Source organism: Alligator mississippiensis, chromosome 4 (assembly GCF_030867095.1).
Source record: "Alligator mississippiensis isolate rAllMis1 chromosome 4, rAllMis1, whole genome shotgun sequence".
NCBI classification, from domain to species: domain Eukaryota; kingdom Metazoa; phylum Chordata; order Crocodylia; family Alligatoridae; genus Alligator; species Alligator mississippiensis.
In genome coordinates, this window is record NC_081827.1 from 23,987,239 (window position 1) to 24,003,992 (window position 16,754).

The following is a 16,754-nucleotide window of genomic DNA, read 5'->3' on the forward strand; positions in this document are numbered from 1 at the left end:
ACATTTCATTTTGATCTGGTTAAACATTAATCTGTGTCCCCCCTCTGAGCTTCCACAGAGCCTCTTACAAGTTTTAATTCAAGTGTCTCATGTTCCTATTTTTCTTGATATGCCTGTTACTTCAGCAAAACTGCTACTTATTACAGTCAAGTGATGCCTGACATATTGCTTTATCCAGAGGGCATCTGTCGGGTTCCACAAAAAATGGAGTTTGTGTAAAGACCAGTCTAGAGCTGATAATGAAGGCACAAGGTACCAAAACTAACCAGATGCAGGCCCATCAGTGACATTTCTAAATTATAACTATTTAAAGCTGTTGTTTAATTTTCAGTGTTCTTGATGTAAAAATAAAAAAATCAGCAAAAATAACCACACAGAAAATTTAGGGTCTTAGATGTTACATTTTCAATTAAAGAAACAATTGACTGACAACTCCCAGTCTTCTGTAATTATAATTCACAGAAATGTTATTATGTTCTTTTTTCTTTGGTTAACAGAGATCTGTTCTCACACATGTGCGCACACACACAGAGCTGAAATTAGCTCATGAGTTCTGATCATTCTGGAAGTTCCTTGTTTGTCAATACTATGCCTATTAGTTTCCAAAAACTGTTTATAGAAATGACCCACCAGCAAAATACACACATATTGACTAACACTGTAATCTGTGATAGTACATACTGGAATGACAGCACAAATATTTAATGTGTTGTTTTTTTGCGTGAGTTTGTAAACACACAAACACTTATATACTCATTCATATGTTACCTTTAGGTTATCCTCCTGCTCTAGAAGTTCCTCAACTTCTTTCTGTTCTTTTAACATCAGTTTGTGCTTGGATGCCACATCCTCCTTCAGTGCTTTGATCTCTGCTCTCCTTTGGGTTGTTTCTTTACGAAGCTCTTCACAATTTTCTTTCAACATTTTAATTCTCTTTTCTGTTTCCTTTAAAAATATAATCCAAAATTATATACCTCATATTTGTATGTTTTAGGAAAGAAGAAGTTATTCTTTGCATAAAGTTGTTCCAGAATATTGTTGTATTGTTTGTTCAGGAATTAATTGATCTTTCTTTAGAGAACAGTTACTTTAAAAAAGAAGATTAAAGAGCCTGAATGAACGGTGTACTATTTTGGTATTTTTGTGCAGTCACATGCATTTTTCGCTTATTGTGTCACTATTATCAAAACCTCTGAAATCCTCTGATTGCATTATATTTTCGGTAAATTTTCTTTCACATTTTTATTTAAATCTGAAATTTAAAATCAACATAATCCTAAACAATATTTTTCATACACTAATATTTGTTTGGTTCTCCCTATTATTAAGAACAATGTTATTAGATTTGGCCTGATAGCCCTGAAGACCTTTATTTATCCATAAAATAGGTACAAACAAATAGCAGAAGTTTCACCTACTCCACAAAGCTCTGCCAATATGTCTGTTCTCCAACAGATAAGCTTCAAGGATTGACAAGCTCAGGAGTTTAGTTTCCATGGATCAGATTCAGATCATCCTTGCAGATACCCCCACTTCAGTTTTGCAACACCTATTATATAGGTATCTTACTCTGAAAACATGATCCAAATAGACAGGATTAGGAATCTGGAATAGTCTACACTCAGTGGGGAGAATTAGGAAACTCTGAAGAGTATCTTAAATTGCCTGGGAACTATACAGTTGGGCAGCAGGAGACAGACAGTGAGGTATGTCTGAACTCCTGCTCCTCTCCTGACTGAGTGATGACTGACACACATCTGCAAGCTTGGTGCTCCCATTCATGTTCTAGATTTATAATAGCATTTTCATCTTATTTTTATAGGCTGAGGGCACAAAACATGACTTTCTCCAGTGACATGCATTTTATACTTACACCTTGCTTGGGGATTCTCTCATACTCCCGCTGAAGGATTTTTTTTTCTTCTTGTAAGCTACAAAAAATAATCACAGATAGACTACTCAAACATAAGGAAATAAATAATTTTACTTACAAGATGGTGGCATACTCTGGTTGTCTAAATACCTAAGCAAACCATTAAAGCGCTTCTGTAGGCTTCCTGTTTTGGCACTGATATAATCACAACAACGGTAACAAAATCCCGATTTTTAAAAAAACCCTGATTAAATCAAATAAAAACTGTCACCAAAACTGATTCAATCATAACAGCAGTGCTTGTCAATGACCTATGTAATGTAGAGCATCACAAGTACAAGCTTAAGGCTGCAGAGATTAATTCAGTCATTTCTACTGCCCTTTCTCACCAACACCTTCTCATGAGAACAGATTCCTGTGCTGCCATTACTAGTTCACAACAAAAGCGTTGTCATCTGAGGAAGGTAAAAGGATATTATGCCTCATGTTCTGTGACACATACAAAAGGCAACTGAAGGTTAAAAAACCAAAATTAAGCTCCCTCGAGAGGGCCATTTCCTTGTACCTGAAGGAAATGAAAAGGCAAAAGAAGGAACATTCATGTTTATGTTAAAATAAAGCCTAAACATGAAAGACAGATAGAAACATATTTTTTTTATTAACAAAATTAAGTTTATGCATGGCATGCATTCATTATTTTAGGAGAGCTAGGGAAGTAGTCAGACTACTGTCCCAGGCATAGTCAGGATTGTGTTTAAAATATTATGTACATTATGTATAGTTCTGGACATCTATGCTAAAAAAAAAAATTAATTGAAACTGGAACAGATGCAGGAGAAGATTATTGGATTGATTAGAGCAATAGTAAACCTTCCTTATCAAAGGCTATTAAAAAGCTTGGCTTGTTCACCTTATGGGAGCAAAGGTTGAGGATGATATACAATTATTCTTTATAAATTTATTTTTGGGGTGACTACCACAAGGAGAGGAGGAATTTAAATGAAAGGAAAATAGGGTTGAAGGACAAATAGCAGCAAATTGGTCATAACAATAAATAAATTAAATAAATAATTTATACTGGAAATTAGAAGGTTTCCAGCCAGAGGAGTGAAATTCTAGCAAATTGTTGGTTCTATAACAAGAGGCTTCAGGCACCTGACACACTCATTCTGTTTTGTTTTGTTCTGTCTTATAACATCCTGTGGGATGGGTGTTTTCTTCATCTTCACATGTTCATAACTGTTATCATCATCATTACTGACAATAAGAATAAGTCAAGAATAATAGACTATAAATATTAAGCTTAATCATTTCTGTTTGGGAATATGGAGATGTACTATTATTGTAGATTTCTAATAGTCTTCATGTGAACACATCAAAATGAATGTAAAGCTAGTTTGAATGTAATGTGTTAAAAAAAACTTTAGATCATTAAGCCAAGTAAATTCATAACTTTTCCCAAGGGATGTCTGCAGCTGCAAACTGCCACAAAAATATAAAAATTAAGCAAGAGACATTTGGAAATATAAAGAGAGAGGTCATCAAGAGAGGTTTGTTTTAGTTCAGCACTCAGCATAATATCCAATAGAGAATATTTTTAAATCATTTTAGGTCCAATGTTGCAACACATTGAGAGCCTTCAACTTCCTTTAACTTTGGCTGGGACAATTTAACAATTCCCAAAAGGTGCTGCACACATATGTTTGTAGCTGGAATGCATGATTGGAGATAACAAGATGCCTGCATGATATTCCTGGGATGATTATCAAAGTATGCTTAGCTTGCATATACTGATGAATATAGTAACAAAATAGTTGATCAGGCTTGCTTTCTTTAACAGCTTTATCTTGAACTCAATAGGCATGTCCTGATGAGCACGCATGTGCGTCTGCGATGTCTCAAGCCACATGTGATGCACATGAACCTGTTCACTGTACTGCTAATTTGCAGCACGGTGGATTTTTTTGATACTGGGAGATCCTACAGCAAAGTAGGTTTAGATTTGATATCAAGAAAAACTTCTTTACTGTTAGAACAGTGAGACAGTGGAATAGACTGCCTAGGGATGCTGCAAAATCTCCTTCATTGGAGGTTTTCAAGAACAGGTTGGATAAATGTTTGGTTAGGGATGATTTAGGAGTAGCAATCCTGGATTGTGCTATGAAGAGCACCAGTTGGAAGCTAATGAGATACCCCCACACACATACCCAAGAGATGTCCCAGAGCATTGCACAGAGTTGGAGAAGAACTGTGCAATCCAGAGCAAGTGAAAAGTGGACAGGGCCATGTTCAGCAATAGGAGAATGAGGCAGAGCTCCACAACTTTTTCTGCTAGGAAAGAAGATTAGAAGCTGAGATGAGTTTATGGAAGTGATAGGATAATAAAGGGAGTTTGAGATCTCTAGGCAGGGCACTGATGCATGGGGTTGCATTTGCTGTCCTCAGGTTGCCATGCAGAGGGGAATGTATCTTGTTATCTCATGTTTCTGTGCTTGCTGGGGCCACAAGGGAATTTTTTTCCTTCCTGTTGCTACAGGAGTCAGAGGGGTTTTTGCCTTCCTCAGAAGCATTGCCCATTGGTCACAGCCAAGGCTAGGGGTTTTGACTAGCGTGTGTTGATTCTACTGTGGGACTTTAAAAACCCAGAAGTTTCTGGCTAGAGGGTTTTTCTCTTCTGCTCAGGGTCAGAGCATTTGTCATGTTTGGGATCAGAAAGGAATTTTATCTCATGGTCAGACTGGCCTGGACTATGGGGTATTTTGCCTCCCTCTTCTGCAGAGGGGTGTGGTTCCCTTCTTGGGATCTCCTGAGCATATTTTAAAACTACTTCCTGTCCTTGTAGGCACAAGACGTTGTCAGTGCCCCTGTTTCTCTGCTTTACATAAGGCAATTTAAAGGGTGTTTTTGATGTTTCAGGCAGTTATGCCAGGTAGTGGTGTGTGAGGCTGTACCTATAGTTTAAGAACAAGTTATACAAATATTTGCTGAGGATGGTCCAGAAAAGGATGATTCTGCCTGAGCAGAGAGGGTGGACTGGATAATCCCCTGAGGTCCCTTTCAATCCTACTATTCTATGTAAGAGTTTAGAATTAAGCCCTATGCTTTAAATGAAAAATGTTTCCAATAGAGAATATAATAGGGTGTGTGTAGACAAAACAAGGGCCCTAAATTGAACTGATGGGTTTTTTAAAACACCGCTTTAATTCAGGACCCTTTAAACCTCTTGTCTTGCACACACCCTCACGCACTCACCTGCCTCTCCAGCAGCAGGGAGGGGAGGGTGAGCTGCTGGTGGGCGAAGTGGTCCCTGGGCTGTGGGGGGCACTGGTACTTCACTCCATGCCAGCAGCAGCCCCCACCAGGCGGCACCTGCATGCAGGCACCCAGCTTGGGTGGTCCTGGGGCGCACTGTAGCCGCAGAGAGAAGCACCAGGCCCTCGCACAGCTCAGGCAGGCAGGCAGGCTCCGGGGGGTGAGAAAAAAAATCAGGCTCACCACTTTTCTTGGACGGAGCTTGCCTTCCCGGGTTGCTGCCAGGCTGCCTGCAAGGCTTTCTGCAGAGCCCCTGCACTGCACAGAGCCTGGTGCTTTGCTCTGTGGCTGTAGGGGCAGCAAACCTAAACTCCTCCTTTAAGTTTGCTGTGTCCCAAGTCATTTAAGGCACATTACACCACCAAATTTGCTACAGCAGCTGTAATTAATGCGCACTACACCACCGACACGTGCAAACACCGACACCATTAAAGCAGTGCAAAAGCATTTAGCTCTCTTTAAAGTATCATGCACACATACCCCTTCTCATTTTGTCTACACATGGATAGGCATTCAAAATCCTTGTTATGTATAATTCCCATCTTCAATTCAATTGACTATTTTTTTAAATATAAGTTTACAGATAAAGTTCACTTTTTATTGCTACCATAGCCTTGTAAAGAAGAGAGACGTTCTTATTTAGGCCCCAAAATTGAGGCCTCGTATCCATAAAAGATAGAAAAGTTCTGGTTAGAGATGATCCCTGCTGAATGTTTCCTTGTTTATATTACATTATTCTTCCGGTATCCCTCCCCTCCATCTCACTCCAGACCCTTGATTATTGGGTCCTAATCAGTTTTGTTCACAAGCAGAAAATCCACTGACTTGAATGGAGTTGTGCCAGAACTCAACGTGGGTCATTATTTTCTTCCTTTTAATTTATCGCCCTCTCCTGAGTAGGTTTTCATTATGTCAATTTGTTTTACATCTGGACATTAATTTCACTGGTATCTTGAGACTGACACAAAAAAATCCGTTTGCCACATTCTGTAGCCTCCGTTAGATTTGACAGCTTTAAGATAAATATATCGACTGTTGAAAACTTGCAGACATTAAATACATTACCATAAGGAATATAAATTCAGCCCTAAAATAAAGCATTGAAAATTCTTTGAAATAATTATATAATACCAAGTAAAAAGACACCCTAAACTGCTGATAAGGTTATTTAATCTATCAGGTGATTGCTTTGATATGTTGCATCAGGAAGGTTTTGTCAAATAGAAGATTTATGTACATCCAGTTATTCCATTTAACTGTTCAGCAATAGAGGTTCCATGCGCTATTAAGATCTGCCCACACTTAGATTGTTCTGTGGACTAGCTTTTCCCTTCAATGTGGCATTGAAAGATGACAGAATTACACCATCTTTCTTTCTGGAAAATAGTTATTTTGGGGTTAAGTCTGATAGCCATTACTTTCTGTGGAGATCCAGAAATGTTAAATTTAAAAAAATCATAGGTACCTCAGTTCGGATGATCACTGTTATCCTACCTGACTGCAGGGACATAAATCAAAGGAGAAGGATGGGTGGAAATCAAAAACAAGAAATAGAACAATGGCAAAAGCAAGGCGTTGTCAGAGAGAATATCAAGTATCTCTGAGGAAACCTCAGAAACCAACTTGCCAGACTCCCACAAGCCAAGCAAGATTTATTGTATTTATAGTAAAAGGGCATGAGCATTTTTCCACTAGCACATTTATAGTATTCTGTTTTAATTTTAGTTTTAAAAAAAGCTTGAAGTACACTATGGCATCAAGCCCAGAGACTTAAAATATTTAAAATATCAAGTTACCTACTAGTCTTTTAACCTTTCATGGAAATGTCAAACATTTTCTGCCAAAAGAAATGACTGTTTTTAACTTCTTGTTTTGCACAGATGGGACTACAGAAAGTTTAATTTTATTTGATTACTCTAATAAAGAAAGCTAATTACATAGTACCCTTTGGTCTTTAAAAAGTGTTTCATTATAACCATAATCACTCTATTTCAGAGATAATTAATTTAATTTGTATTCAAAGAAGTCCCAAAGTAGAAGTTTTCTGTTTATTTTTTTTTCTAAAACATTAAATTGGGATAGTTGGATAAAATAACAGAATAACAATATATACTCCATTGATATATGCCCCATCTTTATCCAAGTCTGTATAACACAAGAAGGAAATTAAAACATCAATAATATATTCATACAAAACCTCATAAAGCACCTTATACTTTGCACCTCACAAAGCACTTTATACATTGAAAATGATATACAAATTATACTCAGGAGTCACTTCATTCAGCACTGAAATATAGAAACCTCTAGGAAAAAACATGCACATTAACAAATTTATTTAAGGTGTTGACAGGAATAGACATATACTATATAATTACCTCTTGCCTTAACTTACAATAATATTCACAGAAATTAACTTTGTCACCTACCAGTTCAACTTATACTGAATTTCATACTCTCTTTCTTTAATAGCATTATATTCATTTTGATATTTAAGTAGTTGCTGCCTCATTCTGGAGACTTCACTGGTAAATCCTTCAGGGAACTCATCTGCTTTTTCCAGTACTTGTTGCTGTTTTTCTATTTCTACAGTGAAACGTTTGGCATCTTGTAACAACTGGATCTCTGATTCCTGTAAACTGTTTTAAATAAAACAACTTAAATCAGGCATTAAAAGAGTACTGGAAATATTAAATGCAATTATGTTGTTTTATCTTATATGTTTAACATTAAATGAGATGCCATGAGAGTATATTTTGCCTAGCCTCACTGACACTGATGGATAAAGATTTATGCTTTAGTCATATGGAAGACACGTTAGGTAAAAAGGTCACTCTGTATGAATGAGACAAGTGTTATAAGCTGATCTTGGAAAAATGTGTTTGGGGATACTCTATTCTGTGGTCATAGAGCACGGGAATAGGAGTGGGAGTGGAAATGGTGTTTAATTGTCTGAGAGTATTTGGGATGTTTCACCTTTTTGGTTTGTTACTTAAGGCCCCAGGTTCAGGTTCCTTTGTAACCTACAGTAAGGTGAAGGGATGGCTCATGTACCCGAATATTTTGCAAACCAGGAAGAGGGTTTGGCATGTTGGAGAGAGGTTTGGTCATTTACTTGTTTCCTTGTTGTTGGAGAGGCAGCAGGTAGAAGAAGAGCAACATGAAGGTGAAGTTCAGGCATTAGGGGTAAAACCACAGCAAAACCCCCAATCAACTAGACCTGGTGTCAGCAGCCTATGGCCTGCAAGTCACAGCTGGCTTGTGGAACCATTGGATCCAGCCCGCTTTAGTGGAATTTGGTGACAGAGGGCTTTGGCTGTGGGTACTCTCCTTGTGCTACTACTGGTACAAGCACTAGCAGTCGCTGGGTCCTACTGCCCACCCATCCACCTGCCTCTGACTCGGAGTGGGTCATTCCAGCCTGCAGACAGAAAATATTGTCTATCTTTGAACTAGGGTAATTCCTGGCTCCATGGTTTAATATCTGTCCTAACATAATCTTTTTTCAGAGATCAAGGGCAATACTAAATACTACTCTGCAATTTATGCTGTTGAATTAGTACCTGAGTTACCTGGTTTAAAGCTAGCTCAGCTAATTCTACATGAGCTGCAACTGTGACTTTATATTGCAAAGACCTCATCATCGATGAATTGTCAATCATCTTCAGCATCTCCAAACTCTGGCTATTTGTATTGACACAATACGTTGTGATAATATCCTTAATTAACCAGGCCTCTGTTACTCTTACTACATGCTGTGTGTATTGTGGTACTTGAATAGTTGATGTTTAAGAGTAAGACTACTTTTAATTGGCCACATTTATCATGGAATAGTCAAAATGGTAAATATACTGTGAGACCTTGATATTATGCAATACACAACCTACTAACAAGTTCTGATATGGGAGTTATGTGTATGCCTTCGGAATATTAATTACTTTATTTACTTTTGCTTGCTTTTAGTTTAATTTAAATAAAAATTCAAGTTAAAGTAGATTTTGAGAGTCACAAAGCTCCAAAAGAAAAGCTATGCGGTCGAAGAGAAATGATCCAAACAGTAGCATTTGCCCTTCACTAACAAAATAAATGAACCAAGTAAAACTAGCTAGAACCCTAAAATTTTACTTCAAAAACTATTATTGTTCCACAATACAAGCCTACCAACAAACCAGTTACAGAGTAAAAAAAATCAAAACAACTAGAATATAAAAATTCAAATTGCTAAAAAGCAAAACAAGTCAATTTGCACAAATATAGCTAGAATTAAATAGTAGGAAAAGGACGCTTTATCTGGTGTTCTACAAAGTACATAATCACTTCCTTTTTGAGCTCAAAAATAAGAAAACCACATACTTCAACAGGAAATAAGAATGTACTATACAACAGGAACTAATAACCCAGTGTGCTGATGTGTAACATATTTTTTTTTTCTTCTCAAGAATGATGTTCATGGCAGTGCAGAGAGTCTAAACAAGATTTTATGCATTAACCAAGTCCTTTTTCAGTTCTTTTATGAATTTATTCTGTTTTGAATCAAATATTGCTTACAGTAGTGTCGCTCATTTCATGCACCAAAAACCTCTTTGAAGTTGGTGGATTTACTTAAAAAAAATAGTGACACAAGATTTATATGCCAGCTCCAAGATCCACCTAATTCAATCTACAGTCCTTGATAGTAGCCTGTGCTCAGTATTTCAGAAGTCATGACACATCCTGTCTGTTATGAAATAATGTAACAGTTACAATAGAGCTGCATTATCAAATATATTCCAGCTGGGCTCTTAAACACACAAACTTGTGCTTACCAACCACACCTATGATTTGCCATGCTGCAGAGCCAAACAGCCCTGGTAGTACAAATGAAGCGTGACCCTTCTCGTATCCTAACCCAGTCTCAACTCTCACTGTCTCCTTACAGTGCTGTTCCTGTATGCCTGTTTTTGACTTCCCCTACATCCAAGGAACTGTTTCCCCAAATGCTGGCTCACAAAGAAGACCAGTGAGGGGCTGAGACACTCACAGACAGGCAGGGACATCAAAGTTGCTGGTTCATGCACAAGGAAGGAGAGAAACTCAAATCTCATTACAGGGGTTTGGGACTTGCCAATTTCCAACACACATAGGTAGGAGGGACTGAAAAGTGTTCCTCTTAATCCCTTCTTAATTTGCCACACCTCCTTATGCCCCCCCTGAATCCCTACCTTTCATAAGCAGTACCATTCCTAGACTCCTGGCAGCCCCAGGCAAACTTTTAGTATTGGACCCCCCTTTGCAAGAGATAATGATAATACTAATTTTAAAATTACCATTTTCGAGTCCCCTTTCTGTCTGGGCCCTGGGCAGCTGCCCGGTTCACCATGCCTGTGCCCGGCCCTGCTCACAAGGGTCCCCACAATCTTTCTCTTCCTTATTATCCACGCATATTTATCCTCCTCTCCCCCTCAACTCCAAGCCCTCTCCCCTACTTCTGCTATAGGTACAATCATCATTAGCATAAGGATTCCTCACATGTATGGAAAGGGACTGGCACAAAGGTAAGCTCAGTCTGCAGCAGAGTTAGCGTTGTTTGACTCGTGCTTTGAAGCTCAGAGGTTTACATTCCTTCTCCATTTCTTCCTAATCCTTTCTGTTGTAACTGAATGTTCTCACAGAGTGAAATTCACCCCTACAAAGGACTGGCACAAGGGCTTGCTCATTATTTAAATCCTGCTTGAGGCTCACATTAAAGATAGAAATAAGTAAGAATTGATGGAAAAATTATCTCGCTTTCAGCAATGCTATTATCTCCCTTAATTGCTCCCTTTGCACCATATTAACTCAATAGACTTAGTATTTTCTCACAGGTTTCCTGTTTCTAATATTCCAAACAAATTTATTTTGTTACTTTAAATTTTCTTAGTCCCCTTAATTTTCACCTTACATTTTATTTGCTGTAGTTTGTGCTCTTTCATTGCTATTACTACTTTTGATACCTGTTAAAAGTCAGATTACTCTGTGAATCTTGTTATTAAAGAGGAGACAGGAAGATAAGGGGGTGAGGGAAACACAATATTGTTTAAATAGAATCTCTCTAAGTAGGCATGTCTACGCGTGATGCTACATTGTTGTAGCAGCACACTACAGCAACATAGCTTCGGTGGTCACAAACCGTGATGCTGCAGCTATGTTGCCGTAGCAACGTGCTCCCACATGATAGCACATTGCTATGGCGATGTCGCAGCTAAAAATAACAATGCGCAGTGTGCACAGCACAGTATGGGCTGTTACTGCGCCATCATTTAGTACTTCCAAAAGGAAGATGCGAGAGGGACACTTGTGGATGTACCCAGTAGAGGATAAATAAGACCTTGCGTAGGGCCTCTGCACTAGAGAAATTTTAATTTAAGCATGTAATGCTTTAGCTAATGAAACAATTCCAGGAAGCGATTATAACCTTGGCTAAACTCTAGAATCAAGTATTCGTGCTGAAATATACTGAAAATATTTAAATATCGTACCTTATCACTGTCTCATGCAGAGAGGTGTACTTTGCCTTGAGTTCAGCTGCTCTGGTGCCTGGAATTTTTCCAGCAGAAAATAACTAGAGAGCAGAAATAGACAATTATGAAATCCATTAAACATTAACATTTTTATTTATAATAAGAATGCTTTAACTATTTTGGCAATCTTTAGTTGATTTGGTTCTTGGTAACCTATCAAATCAAATATACACATGAAAAGTGCTTGTTTACCATAGCATAAATAAAAAAGAAGACAAGAATATTATTTGCATTGTTATGGAGCTGACTGCACCTCTGTCCCCTTTCTTGCTGGCATAGATGGGATGTACAACATCTATGCCAACCACCTATTATTACATGCAGGTACAACTGGACAGCTGTGTTTCTCCTCTTCAAAGACTTATGACTTGTGTTATACAATGACAAATGCCCTTCTTTACATAAATAAATGTCCTTAGTAATTGGAACAACGTACTAGAAATGTATTGAAACACAGAGAGCTTACATGCATTTAAGCTTGTGTTTCACTACAAACTCAAGTAGATGGGGCTTCCTCCTGAGCTATAGGAAGAGAACAGACCCAATTTACCTTTTTTTGCTAAGCCCAGGAGCTTTTGCCTAGTCTCTGTTTACCATCCAGAGAATGTATATTTAATTATAGATTTTATTTATCAAAGATGGTTTCTGCCCTTTCAGGGGGACACACTTTTTTTTCCAAAGTCCTATGTTCCTTGTGGCTAAGTGCATATATTCAAAAAGCTCAAGGCAGAATCAATCCAGTCTACGCAGATTTCTCTAAACTGTAGAGATTGGATTAGGAGTGAATGTAATTCATGTTCGCTTTGTTGGGGGCAGAGGGGAGGAGGAGGATGCAGATGCACTGGTCAAAGCTGGAAGGCAGGGTGTGCTCCCTCATACCTCCCAGTTTGCTGGAGGGTCTTGAGGGCAGCCAATCGCAGCTGAGCAGAGACCGTCCCTGACTGGCTGTCAGGCACATGTCCCCAACTCCCTGCTATCACTGTGGACCTGCCCCCACCCATCCCTAGTCTTCCAGAGTGGGTCGCCATGGCATGCCTGGCAGCCTGGCCAGCAGCACAGGGAAGTGAGGGGGCGGCAGCAAAAGCAGGCACCTAGTGCAATTCTTGCAGTCACAGCCGGCTATTTGCTGGAGCTTCAAAGCCTTGGAGATCACACCTGCCACAGTCTCCCAGTTTTAGGACTGTGAAACCCCCAGGGCTGGGAGACAGCAGTAGCTGCAATCTCCCAGCCCTTGGGGTTTCATGCATCCCCAGGTCTGGATGATCATACCCATATCCTGCAGCTGCTGGACCCCAGCTAGGTCTGGGCACCAGGAAACATGATGCTGGACCCAGCATCCACAGCTGTGGGACTCTGGGTCCTGGCAGCTGCAAGGTGCTGCTGGGACTGAGAGTCTCTTTGGTACCATTTACAAGTTGGGGAGAGGAAAGGGAGTGACAGGGGAGGAGTATGCTCCTTAAAAGGAAGGATTGGGCCCCTTGGAGCTCTGAAAAATGGCAGGCACCTGGTGTGATTTCTGCAATCATACCAGGCTGTTTGCCGGAGCTCCAAGGGCTGGGAGATTGCAACTGCTATGATCTCCCAGCCTTGGAGCTGCATGAAACCTCTAGGGCAAGGAGATTGTAGCTACTGAGGCTGGGAGACCTTGGCAGACCCTCCCTGAGGCTCGGAGACCATGGCAGCTGCGATCTCCCATCCCTTGGAGCTCCAGTGAACAGCCCAGCCCAGCACAATTGCAGGAATCACACCGGGTGCCTGCTATTCCCTGGAGCTCTGAGGGGCCCAATCCTTCCTTCTAAGGAGTGCATCCCTCCCCTGCCTTGGGACACTGCATATAGAAAATTCCTTGAGTTACAGACACCCCCGTCCCTCTCCCTCCTCCTGACCTGTCGCTGACATCTTGGAGCAGCCAAGTGTGGGCACGGCTAGCAAACCGCCCTGTGAGGGAAGTTAACAGGGGAGCCACAAAGGCACCTGGTATGCTGGGGGACTGCAACCTAACGAGTCAGGAGAGGATCTGGTACTGAAGTTCAATAGACTGGTCTCATCTAGATCAAGTAAGTCTGATACTACATCGATCCAGATGTAGATCAGGATCCACCATTCCTAAAGCAGTCTACATACCCGGAACTTCTGTTCTGTTATGAATATAGATCAGTATCTGACAACTTAAACTGGAAATAGTGTAATGTCTGCACCTGGCCTGTGTGAACCTGGGTCTAATAATCATATATATTACTACCTTTGACTAGAAGGCGCAGACTGAACCTGCCTTTTGCCTAAGAATGGTTTTGCTCAGTCAACCAGCCAGACTATATAAAACTTTTCTCCAGTTGCAAATAACCTCAGATTAAGGAAGATTGTGAAAGTAAAGTGAAACAGCTATTCTGCCTAATTTCCCTGCACAGACAAGACATCAGAGCATGCCTCTGTGAGAGCTGCTCCATCGTTTGGAGGTTACATCTTCTGCATCTCCTGGGAAAATGCTGAAAATTTCTTCAGCCCCCAACACTCCAGCACAGCACCTCAGAAATCGTATTAACCAAAACCTGACAAACAAGCAAACAAACACTTTCTGAGGTTAAGAACAATATTTATTACCAAATACCCTGCAGTTATCCCAACCTCATTTGGGAAATGTAAAAATTATATCCTCCACTTCTGTGAGTAATCCTTTATTCACATAAACTGACTTTAATAGGACTATTTGCATCAGTAAAGATTACTCACTTAATATAAATGATTTTCAGTGGCAGCATTAAGGACTTAAAGGATCAATTCATTCCTTCATAGAAACACAAAAATCAGTCAATCTCTCCAGCCAGCCTGCATATTAGAACTTATTCTTTATTTCACCCTTGATTTTCTGTGTGGGTATCCATTTGGCTTAGGAAAGAGTTGTCAGTTCTCCACTTTAGCCAAACAATCAGCCTTTTACAGGTACCAGTACATTCACTCCACTAACTTGCCATAGGTGTAGCTATTTACACTTGTGCAAGGTGACTGTAAAATGTTACCATTCTGACTTAACAGAACTTTACCGACTATGCACAGGTATAAATGACCACACAAGGTACAAGACAGCAGAAAATCCATTATACACATATATGTCACTGTGAATTTTGCTTGAGTAATGACTGTAGAATGGCCTCAGCAATTTAAGATATCAGAATGTTAAGAATTACAGCACTATCCAGCAGGTGTTGCAGTACTTAGTAGCATGCCATTTTGAATTAACTTTAAACATGTCACAGGCTACCCAGGTTTTGTAAAGTTCAGCCAAAAATGTTATTGTGTGCCCTTCTCTGTGCCTACGTCTTACGGTGCTGTAATCCCCTTTCTTATTTTGTATAAATAATTTTCATTCCATTCCATTGGGCTGGCAAAATCATTTTATTCTGAAGTCAGTAAAATGAGTAATATTAGCAACATGCCCTTTGAATGCATATAATGTAGAAGAGTAGTACTTCTTTTGAAATCAATGGTGTAAAGCTGATGTGAGATCAGAGTCAGACAGGTTAAACCTGTTTATTGGGTTTCTTGATCCCTCCAGATCGTCATAAATATCCTTAAATTGAAAACTGTGTAGTTCAAGATCAGATTTAGCTGACAGATATATAAGCATCCTATCAAACATTTATAAAGCTTTATTCCTAAAGAATAACATTGTTTCTTTTTTAAACACTTCAAGCTAAATAGGCATTTATAATTATAAATATTTGCATTTTGCCTCTATGTGCAATAGATGAGTCACAACAAAAGTCATACTTTCCTTTGAGATGAGCTACTATTTTGACTAGCTTCAGCTTCAGTTTCATTGGAAAAAAATGTGTGTTTTTACCTTGGGAAAACTAACACAAGTTTTCTATCTGCTGTTAAATCCCAGTGGTGACAAGGTACTATTGAGGTATTGCGAGGAAGCTAGACACGATGAATTACAAGCAGAGACTAGTACTGATCCTCCCTAGCTACCTCTTACTAAGAGTTAATGGGCACCTATACACAGGCCTGATGCCTGCTTCAACACGCTCTAATTAGAACCCGTCGCAGCAAACTCAATTAATCTGGAATTAGGATGTTCCAGGAGCCTTGGCATCACATATATTCAGCACCCCTATGTTTCAAAATGGTGGTGAGGGTGCTTTAACTAAAGCTCATTGAACGAGCTTTAGATAAAACACCCCCACCACCATTTTAAAGCATGGGATGCTGAATACACGAGATGCTGTGGGCATTTTAATTACAGTGGCTCCCGAGAGCCACTCTAATTAAAACACACCCCACTCCCACTCCAGAGCATGAGTAAAGATGCCCAAAGTGCCTTGTCCCCACTAGAATTAAGAAGCAGGATACCTAACACACATTAAATATTCCACTGTTTACATGGACGCATGCTCCTATTTATTTATTCAGTGAAGACACAGTCCTCTTTTCCAATACTTTGCATCTGGGATGACAGGCAAATTCAGAGAGGTACTTCAGGTGCCCAAAGCAGTATTTATGAAGACTGCATGTACCAAAGTCCAAAAGTGAAATCCAGAAAACCCCTCCTCAGAAGTTGCTTAACCCTGGAGGCACCTACATTTTGTACTGCAAAGTTCCCACATGTAAAGGGAGAGAAAAGGTATTTTTTCCTTCGCTTTATTGCAGCCCTTCAAATACTTAAAGACTGCTATCAGGTCCTCTCTTATAGATTCATAGATTCATAGATGTTAGGGTCGGAAGGGACCTCAATAGATCATCGAGTCCGACCCCCCTGCATAGGGGTGATGACCCCAGCTAGATGCATATCCAACCTCCTCTTGAAGACCCCCAGGGTAGGGGAGAGCACCACCTCCCTTGGGAGCCCGTTCCAGACCTTGGCCACTCGAACTGTGAAGAAGTTCTTCCTAATGTCCAATCTAAATCTGCTCTCTGCTAGCTTGTGGCCATTATTTCTTGTAACCCCCGGGGGCGCCTTGGTGAATAAAACCTCACCAATTCCCTTCTGTGCCCCCGTGATGAACTTATAGGCAGCCACAAGGTCGCCT

General features: G+C 39.8%; 1 protein-coding gene across 2 annotated transcripts in view; it reads right to left on the reverse strand.

Moving 5' to 3' along the window:
• Window positions 1-16,754, reverse strand: part of CCDC146 (coiled-coil domain containing 146) — a 142,764-nt gene that overhangs the window by 44,433 nt on the left and 81,577 nt on the right. For both annotated transcript variants that reach the window (XM_019487496.2, XM_059725826.1), the window contains 4 exons: window positions 11,683-11,765; window positions 7,615-7,824; window positions 1,874-1,931; window positions 769-945 (listed from right to left, as the gene is read on the reverse strand). In XM_019487496.2, the coding sequence (XP_019343041.1) occupies window positions 769-945; window positions 1,874-1,931; window positions 7,615-7,824; window positions 11,683-11,765 (528 nt within the window). The remainder of the gene's footprint in view (window positions 1-768; window positions 946-1,873; window positions 1,932-7,614; window positions 7,825-11,682; window positions 11,766-16,754) is intronic.